This window comes from Nicotiana attenuata, chromosome 7 (assembly GCF_001879085.1).
Source record: "Nicotiana attenuata strain UT chromosome 7, NIATTr2, whole genome shotgun sequence".
In the NCBI taxonomy this organism is placed as follows: domain Eukaryota; kingdom Viridiplantae; phylum Streptophyta; class Magnoliopsida; order Solanales; family Solanaceae; genus Nicotiana; species Nicotiana attenuata.
Genome location: NC_031995.1, coordinates 101,451,467 through 101,461,915, shown reverse-complemented (window position 1 = coordinate 101,461,915; position 10,449 = coordinate 101,451,467). Strand labels below are relative to the sequence as shown.

General features: G+C 39.0%; 2 protein-coding genes across 2 annotated transcripts; both read right to left on the bottom strand.

The window, feature by feature from the left end:
• On the bottom strand, nt 1,504–2,483 carry LOC109230603 (putative germin-like protein 2-3). Its single transcript, XM_019396068.1, has 2 exons — nt 2,202–2,483; nt 1,504–2,093 (listed from the first exon to the last, which is right to left on the bottom strand). Exons 1-2 carry the CDS (start codon nt 2,320–2,322, stop codon nt 1,558–1,560), a joined length of 657 nt encoding a protein of 218 aa, XP_019251613.1. The 5' UTR covers nt 2,323–2,483; the 3' UTR covers nt 1,504–1,557.
• Nucleotides 3,279–8,179, bottom strand: LOC109229590 (phosducin-like protein 3). The gene is made up of 4 exons (XM_019395086.1): nt 7,727–8,179; nt 5,602–5,745; nt 5,252–5,457; nt 3,279–3,718 (listed from the first exon to the last, which is right to left on the bottom strand). Exons 1-4 carry the CDS (start codon nt 7,978–7,980, stop codon nt 3,561–3,563), a joined length of 762 nt encoding a protein of 253 aa, XP_019250631.1. The 5' UTR covers nt 7,981–8,179; the 3' UTR covers nt 3,279–3,560.

Below are 10,449 nucleotides of genomic sequence, written 5' to 3'. Positions count from 1 at the left end.
TAAAGCATTAAATTTTTCCTTTGGCATTGGAATTATGAAAGCAGTTACAAGTCAATAAGTAACGAAACTCAAAATCCTAATTCCTAAACCTATTATGCCACTCCTACTGAAACTAAATTATTTCTAACATATTCACTAGCGAGATACTAGCAATTATGAGTAGTAAACTACAATATATTGAATATGTTTCCTTCAGTATAATTTAGATTTATCTTTTTGAATATTTAATCTTTTATAGATTTTATTCGTGAGTCCCAACTTGGTTAATATTTTTCTACTCGTGTGATTTTTTTTTTTTTTTTGTCTTTGCTTAGTTTCTTTTATACTGCAGTAAAATAGTTGATGGATCTATTCTCTGGCCATCTTTCATGTTTTCTTTATTCAATCACCCTCAGTAAAATATCTAGACAGTTTTGCTAAGTCCTACAAAAGTATATATGATGGCATTCTACTTCTTATTTACCCTAAAAAATGAATATCAATTAAATCTATATGTGGTTTTAAGGATATGTGGATTAATTCAATAAGTGTGATTAATGATGTTAGATTAAGAAAATGAAAGACGTAATAAATGGCCAAACCAATGATAAGGGTGATTCCGAACTCGGTTGATGGCTCAATGAGGGACCTGCCCTCGATTCCGAGCTTGCACTTATGAAAAACTTAAGAATAAAATTAAGAACCTTGAATGACAAAGAGAATTTAAATGAATTGCCTTGATATGTGTGTTACAATGTGTCTGATGAATAGTTAGTTTCCCCTTTATATAGTAGGGGAGTTTTACCCTAAATACAATTTTAAGAAAGGTAAAAATCTTCCGTTTCGCTAATCACTGATTTTCTGCCGATACGGGCCGAGATTCACGCCGTGATACCCGATTGTACATGGATATCATGGCCCTTCGTTAGTCGTGTGCAGCCGTTTGATGATGTTCCCCGAAGTCTTGAGACTTGAACCGGACCCGGATGACGTGGTCCTGATGCCTCCGAAGGCAGCTGCTTTGTTCGAACCTCGATACGAGGGGCTCCTTGCCCGGATACTAATTCCTTACGATCACGTCCCTGCTCCGTTTACCTTACCAGGAAACCGAGATATTCAACGGGATCGGTTTTACCCGTATACACTTCTGCCAGTGACTTTTACATGATATTTAAAAAAAAATCGAAAACTAACCGAACCGTACCGATACTGAAGAGGAATCGACATAATTGGACGGTTTCGAAAAGTCTAATTTTGGTTATACATAATAGAACAACCGAAAAATTGGTATGGCATAAATTTTATAAAATAACCGGCAGAACCGAACCATTTACACCCCTACATTCACCTACCAATAAAATTTTAACTTCCAAGAATTTAAGAACTCCATTAAACTGAATATATATTAAAGTATACAACATAAAACTCTAGAAAAAATAAATGTATCCTCTTGGAATTACATTTTTCATGAATCACACAGTAAACAAACAAATATGAATTCACTCCTTTAACATAGCACACAAATTAATAACAAAGATTCCAAGCTTCCATAAGTCTTTTCATAAATAAACTTGCTGTTTAAAATTTTGATTGCATCAGAGCAGCTATGCTTTCATCCACTTGAAAAGCCTTGGCAAGAACATCTGTTGCAATAGCTGGATCCGATCCGAAAACTGCATTAGCAATGGTTATAACACCAGGATTCTGGCTACTCAATGCTGCAATTGCAACAGCATTTCCATTTCCAACGTTGCGTTGGTAGTGAACAAGTCCAATAGGAAATACAAACACATCGCCTTTTTTAAGTACCTTAGTAATAAGGCGATTTTCGGGGTTTGAGGTAACAAAACCAACTTGAAGAGAACCTTCAAGGACAGTGAGTATCTCAGTAGCTCTAGGGTGAGTGTGAGGAGGGTTGATTCCCCATGGTACGTAGTCGACGCGAACCAATGAAATACCAAGAGTGTTCAGTCCTGGTACTTGAGCTACATTGACAGGAGTGACTTTAGAGCCAACAGCATTTGTTGTGTTGCCAGCCAAATGCAAACCACTGAAGAAAAAATCCTCCGCTTGAACTGACTTGGGATCTTTGCAAGCTAAGCCATTTACCCTGGCTAAAACAATGGAAAAATACAGTGAGAAAATTCATAAAACCATTCCTTTTAAATAATAAGAGAAAAATGTAATACATGCTTATCGCGCTATTCATTGATTTGAAATACCTAGGCTAGCAGGATCGGCCACACAGAAATCTTGCATTGGACTTGGCTCAAAAGCTAACACATTAACACAGCAAAAACTTACTACGGCTATCAGATTCAGCAGGAGAAACAGGTTAGCCATTTCAAAACACTGAAAGCCAGAAACTAGGAGGAGCAAAACTGCAAAAGGAAGGAAGAAACTAAATAGAAGAGAAGAAAGATATTTAATTGTGGGATGATATGATTGATAAGTTAGCCTCTGCTTATATAGAAGAGAGGAAAGACTTCATGCATGCAAATGTACTTGAGTTTTGGGGTGTCTTTTGAAAATATTGTAAAGGGCCGTCCAAGCACATATGAAGACTTTGACAAAGATTAGCTGTCATTTGATAGAATTCTTGTAGAAAGAAGACAAGAATAAGAGGTTAGCCGGCTAAGACAAATGGTCCAAAACTGTGTTTTTAAGGATTAACAGTGTGATTCTTGAATACCAAGGATGGACAAGTGAAGGACTAATTCAACTGAGGTCTGATGGACTGCTTCTTTTAAAAATTTATCCCAATCCTTCAAATTAATCAACTGCATATGGAATCCTGCTCTTCACTTGTTCTTATCAATAGTAATGATGTTGTAGAGTTATTTCTATGGATAAAGTTCCTTTTTTTCCACTCATCCCCATTCCTTGGTTATCTGCAGAGATAACGGGACCATATTCATCATGATGTATCCTTTACCAGAGAATACTAAAGTTACAAAGTGTAATAATACGGGATCCTAGTTTTATGATTTTGATTTAGTGCATGTCTTTTGATTTACAAGAAACTACCTATGATATCACAAAAAGGGCAGCCCGGTGCACTAAGCTCCCGCTATGCGCGGGGTCCGGGGAAGGGCCGGACCACAAGGGTCTATTGTAGCAGCCTTACCTTACATTTCTGCAAGAGACTATTTCCACGGCTCGAGCCCACGACCTACCTATGATATCCCAAAAATTGTAATAATATGTTGTCAAAAGTTATTGAAATAGCTGCCTCGGGAAGTAGCCACTACCCGTTACATGTATGAGCGCTTTTGAGCAAAATTAACCCCTGTTAAAAAAGAGGTTTAACTCATATCAAATCGAATTTTGTTCCACAACATAGAAATGTCTTCCTCGTCAAAACCCTTCTCAGCGTTCAAAGGATTTGAAAGAAGTAATTCTTCAAAAACATCAATAACTTATAGAGCAAAATTCATTTTTTTCATTGAGCAAATCTACCTGAAACCTATAGAGGTTTACCAAGGGAAAACCGAAAATGAAAGAACAGGTGTATCAGAAGTATCACTAGAAAGCATACATATTCCATCAAGCTACAAAAGAAGCAAATAAAATTTTCAGGACTAATCACTAGAAGATCCATCATCGTCTTCATGCGCTGCCACAACCTTCTCGAGAAACCTCTTCCTTACTCCATCCAGCACGGCTTCTCTGGACTGTCCCTGCCTGCTACACCCATCATTTAGAACAGGATCTGACTGGCAGAGTGTCAATGCAACACCTGAAATAAAGGAAAATGCAGATCAATCATTTCATCCCCCAATCAGGGCCAGCAGAAAAGAGCAAACATATTGATAATACAATACCTAGCACCTGCTCAAAATTCCAAGAGATTAAATTTAACAGCATAAAGAACTAGAGTTGCTATCAAGGTCTGCTGAAGAATGGTTTGATGCACCAGTGACATTTTCCAGAAAGGGGGCTGCGATCCAGGGTTTTTCCAAGGGTATAAATACTATCACATGATTCATTAAAATTACTGGTTAGGTCTCGCATGTACAAGATTAACTGCTATGTGACTTACAACAATTCAAGGAATTCTTCAAATACTAGCAGGCAAATCGAGGTAACAGGAGAGAACTTGCCAAAAGAATGACAAAACCTATGAAAAGGTTATGAAGGTCAATGGGCACAATTCCAACTTCTAGATCAACCCATGGTCACAACCTAAGTTTCTCGGATTCTTCACCTTCGGTGCCGCACCCGTGTCGACACGACATGGGTATGGGTGTGGGTGTGGGATCCGTATTGGATCTAGTCAACCTATTTTGGGTACTTTAACTAAAATCGATGGAGAAATTCGGAATAGATACAATGTGTTTTGAAAACAAAACAAAAGCTAAGGTGATGTTGAAGAAAATAGAATACCTTCTATATAGAAATTTCTATGTTGTCCTTTTCCTTTTATCTCCTTCTTGGATTCTTCTCTTTTTCAATATCTTCTACTTCTCGGAATACCTTGTAAGTTTTTCACCTAATGTCTCATAATTTAGATATATTTTTCTAGTTCTATTTCTAAATATTTGAATTATTTTCAGCCGAATTCCGACACCTGTATCGGTACCTGGATCCATAACTCCGAATCTTAAAATTTAGATCATGAAGAATCTGACCTCTAGATCTGTACCAGTATCGGACACCCGCACCCGAGTCTAAGCAACTTAAGTCACAACTATGTTGAGATATTTTATGGACCACTAGGCCACACCCTTGGGTGCATAGTCGGTGTGGTTATATTTTAGTATCATGAGAGATATGCTGATAGCTACAAGCCTACAACACACTCTTGAAGTAATTTCAGCAGGTATCAACTAATTTCAGTAGTAGTACCCACCCACAGCCCCTCTTGGTGCAACAGGACCAACTGCCACCAAAGAAGAAATAGACCATGTTGCAACAACAACAAATGAGAAAATAAAAGAAAGGCCCTGCTCAAGCTTTACAGCAATTATACAAGATCTTAAGAGAAAATTCCTAGAAAAGAAGAAAAGTTTTGTTAATTGTTCAAGCCATGGTTATAATATGGATTTACCCATATAGCGTCTGAATGAACAGCCTACACAAAAATATTCATACAGGAAGGTAGATGGCAGTGGGCACAACACTGTAAATGAACCCAGCAAATTACTACCACTTGAAAGAGTAGTAAAAGGAAGTTGACCCAGAAAGTCAACAACTTCGTTAAATCATGCAAAAAGAGAAAGAAAGAGAAAGAGTTGGGGTAGCAATGGGACAACCACTATGAGGAACATACCTTCGGGTGTGCATCTCCGACCAAAACTATGAAGCCCAACATAATTTGACTTCAATGCACTGTTGTTGTACACCAAAACAGTTGGAAGATTACAATCTGGATAGTTCGGAATGCAATCTGTAGAGATAATTTTGACAAATTTTGTTGCAGGGTATTTTGTTGCCAATTCTTCTAAGCACTGCAAAAGTATCTGGCAGCCTGAGTATCTATAAAGAGCATAAAATGCTATTAGAAAGACTGGCATGGAGCTAAAAGAGAGAAAAGAGTACCATCTAGGCATAAACATATTTGAAGCTCAAGAGTGCGATGTAAGCTGGCTACGGTGATGAAGAGATGAAAGCATTACTTACCCATCCTTATACAGAAGAACAACCACCCAGATATCTTCTGGAGCTTGGGAAACCTCACGCACAAAATCCGATCCAGAAATTGGTATCACTGATCCAAATCTCACAACCTTAGCAACTTCTTTCATCTCGGCCAACCTCTTCATCCTTTAACGATAACACAGGAAACACATATAAGACACACTCAACTTCATATTAGCTCTCAAGCTATATGGCAATATCTCATAAGAACTATATCAGCGTGATTGCATGTGCACTTTTGCATTGTGTAGCTAATAAGGAGTAAACTGAAGTTAACCAAGTTAAACAAAGGCAAATTCTCAAGAGCACGTCAACCACTAACAAAAATATAATGCCAAAATTGCTTTTATACCATAGTTTCTTAAACAAGACCCAAGAAACTAATCCCACCCAAAGATGAGTACAAGAAAAAAATGCACTTGGTTTGTTAATCATAACACAATTCTATAATGCTCACTTCTTTGCTTTGGAAATAGTTTCTTTATTCGACTTGCATTCTGAATTTTTGTTTTATTGAACAAAGGACCAAATCGGCCAGACTTTAAAGGATGGATACAGATGTAGAGGGTGGGGTATGAATAGATAACACAACATCCGTTGAAACATATGGAGATACAAAGGGATACAAGAATGTAACAACATAGAGTCGAGGAAATTAATGAATAATTGGAGAACCTCTAAAGGAAGACACTTTTGAAAATGAAAAGATGATCGGATGGAACTTTAAGTAGTCTGAGAGAATAGTGAAGGGTTGACTAGTAGCAGTACGGGTACATGTAGAGGCTGAACAACTACTAGGCTTACCTCAAACAGAGTGCCATGTTTTAGAGGTCCAAACAACTGCTTTGCAAAGGAAGTGGTACCCCATATATGTTTGTTTATCGTAAGTACCTTATATATGTTCATTAAGGTGGGGAACAAATGATATACAGTCCCATTACAAAAAGCAGCTCAAGAACGGGACATTAATCTATCATGTCTCTTTATTGCATTTTGTTGTACAGTGAAATAGATGGTTAGGAATGACGGCTTATACTGTAATCCATGAACAATTCTCAGTTAGTAAATTTCATAACACTCTTTTTGTGCAGTTTCAGTTTACTTTAAACATGATTTTTACTTGAAAATGATTAGGAAGAGAGAAGATACCATACAGCATCCTCTTCGGTTATGAAGCTAACATGAAGCCCTTTCACTGATAACAGGAAAAGAGAATGGAAAATAATTCACCTACATTGCTGCACTTTTTGCAAGAAAGCAAAGAAGACAGCAAATCAAATTTAACTCCAATGTGAGTGCATGAAAACATTCTAATATAGGCCTATTCTATTGGATCTTATTTGTTCGGCTGGCTTGAAAAAGCTCCTTTGTCCTAACCTTGGTGGTACGGCTTGCACTATGCCTTCTATTTTAAAAAAAAAACTGATCTTGGCAAGTTGTTGTTACATTGACAGAGACACCTAGAAGACAACTCTGAAATGCTTATGAGGTGATTTTTTTTGGCAGTGGCGTTCCAAAGGGAGGAAATGTCATTCGAAAGGTTCAACCAATCTCTGTATAACCTTAAACTGGTGACGCACGAACAAATATCCTATTTCCCATCTTAATCTGTAGCTTAGGATGAGAAGCTAGCACAGATGCTTCTTTTATGATTACATCAGCTTTGCAGCTGCTAAGGCCACAGCTACCTCATTCATCTACAGCCACATTTCGGTACTTAGTTTTGTGATATAAAAGACCACAGTTTGTACTAGGTAATAACTTAGCGTTTTATAAATGACACTAAAGCTCCTGACACTTCAAAGGCTCTAACAAATCCTAAGGTTTGATTAGTCTGTGTATGCTAAGAAAATCAGGAAAAGAAAAGTAAGGAAACAATTTTTAAATACTAACAAACTCAATAAAAGACTTGATTTAATCTATGCCTCATCCAGGGGTGGGCGTACAATTAAAGCTGTAGCTTTGGGTCAAACCCTATAAATTTGTTACAGAAATCTATGTACAAATATTTAATTTTGGGACCCAGTAATTAGCGAACACATATAGTTCAAATCCTGGATCCGCGCACAATTGGAGTATATGAAGTGTGTATATTGAAAAAAGGGACCTGTATTCTTGGAGGAAGCGATCGTCATTGAGATCGGGGTCATCTTCGAGATCGTCAAGCTCATCTTGGGTTTTGTCATCGATCCAATCTTTGTCTTTGGATTTAGAATTGGAATTTTGATCCTCAGAAGGAGTAAAAGGGGCGGGCTTGAAAGCAGGAGGTTTTGGAGGGAGATTTCCGAGCTTCCTCTGAATATCATCCCACTGTGTTGATGCTCCTTCTACATCCTTGTACACGAAATGGTAATCCCCCATTTTTTTATTTGATTCTCTCTTTCTCTTATGCAGAGACTATTAGGATTTGATTTTTTCACTTTTTGGAGTTTCTGTTAGCCTTCGCTTCTTAACCGAATGGATACCCGTCGCCCGACTCCTCACTGGGAGCCCCAAAAAAATCAACTACCAAAATAGCAGCCGGAGTACCTAAAAAGAATACTATTTCGAACTAGTACGTGGATAATTTTAGAAATCACTTTGATAAGAAAAAAGTTCCAACTCATCCCACATGTTTGCGTAATACATAAGGTGATGTATTAGTAATAATTTTTCAAGATCTAAAATTGATGTACATTTTATCCAACCAAAGGATCAGCTCTTAGTCCATTCCTATTTTCCCCGGCGATGAACGCATTGACGAGACACGCTCAAGGTGAGGTGTCATGGTATATGTCATTTGCGGATGACATAGTTTTAATTGACAAGACGCGGGTTGGTGCTAACTGTATGGGTCGAAATCTGACCAGACGAAAGTCCGCGTGAAGAGGAACGGCAAAAAATTACTTGGGTCAAAGTCGTATCCATGCAACGCTATAACGACACCCACCTCGGCCACGGCCGAGGTCGTGTATTCAGAATGAACGGCGAATTGGATGTTACGGCATTTCAGAGGATCAACTAGTAGTACAGTCAAATGACTTAGGTACTATGGCTAATGACCATTGTGTAAAGGAGAATACCTAGTATATAAACTAAGTGAGAAGAAGAAGAAGGGGGGCTGAGACCATATTCACACACACACACATAAATATATCTCTACAGATCAAGGGGGATCTGGATCTCTAGCTCCTGGTCAAGGAGAAAGGAGAAAAGAAGCTTAGATCCTCAATATCCATCATTAGGTGCATAGATCACAGTGTACGGGTCAACCTTGTTCAAGAACAGTGACCCCTTTTATCTATGTATTCCTTGTTACCATTTAATATTATGAAAATCACCATCCTCTCCTTACATAATAGGATTTGATATTGTTATAGTTAAATCTTATGTTCAGTTATATTTGCTTATTCTTATCTTCTTTCTTAGATCAAGGGTAAATTATCTTTGGTTAGGATTTGCCCCAAATCTTCTTATTTAATTAGTTCAATAAAAAGTCTAAATCTTTTTTCGTCGAATAATTTGGCGCCGTCTGTGGGGAATTTCTAGCCAAAGCCTTAGTTTGGTCTTAGCTCTACTCCCATTCGGTGAAGTTTCACCCTTACACCACGAATGCCGATTTGCGAAACCGGTCGGTAAACCCCTGAAATCGCCAAACCAACCAAGGGTATATCCTTACGCGAAACCAGAGTTATGCCTAGTTTACATAGGAAAACTGCGCTGCGCCACAACAGCAGCCTTGAGGCATTGTGAACACGAGCCATCATAGGCGGACTGCAACTACGCGTACCAAACACGTCCGTAATTCCATTCCCAGTTTAGTACCTAATGCCTCCTACATCCTGCGCATATCACCTCCCCTACTACTATATGAGACAATGCTTATCGTGTAATTTACCAAGATACTCCTCGTCTGTATGTTTGTGGTATGACTTACATTTTTGCCATCTTTGCACGCCCGGAACTGACGAACTGGGACTCGAGCTCGAGACCCTAATGGGGGAAGTGGATCGTCCACCTGCGAAATGCCAAAGCTCAACCAGTGACAAGGCTGAGCGTAAAGCCGAAGCCAACATCAGGCCGAAAATAGTATCAGAATACAGAACAAAGCGAGTCGCCCTGTGGCTCGATCCCTAGTTCATTGCCGAACGAAGTAACTCCCCAGGTCCAAAGAACGCAGCGGGCGAGGGAGACGTAGCCAATCCCCCTCATTCATCAGCTAAACAACCGACCAAGGTAACGGATTATTCTATGTACTAACCCGTTATTCCTTTTTTTTTTAAAGAGAAAGAAGTGGAACAGAGAACAGGGACGTCCTCCCAAAATCGAGAATGAAAACTAGCCGACATACAGGCTCTAAATTCCTCCCTACAGCGAACGGCAAATCGGGAAACCCTCCACACCGTACCATATTACAAATAACAGACAAACGGCTCAGAACAAGCTGGCATCATTAAGAAACAATCTCCGTAGCCTGGGACTGGGCGATGAGCCCATGGAACGTACAATCTCCATAATATAGGCAGAACATGAACACGGAAGGCTTGCCCGAACGCTCGCCATGGCGATGCTACGCCAATTCGGCCGACGAAATACTACGAGTTATGTCCGAACTTCGTTCAAATCAATCGAGCCCCAAGGTGCTCAGAGGCCCAAGCAATAAGTTCGTCGCCCGTCCTAACAACGGTCTCTCCAGGCCGAGCAATAAAGAGACTAGATAAACTGGGACTCATCCCAACGCATACATAAACTGTACAACAACGCATGATATTCTCCAATGAAAGCAAGATTAGATAAAATGGGACTCACACCAACGCATGCATAAACGATGCCGCAACGAGTAACTCTTCA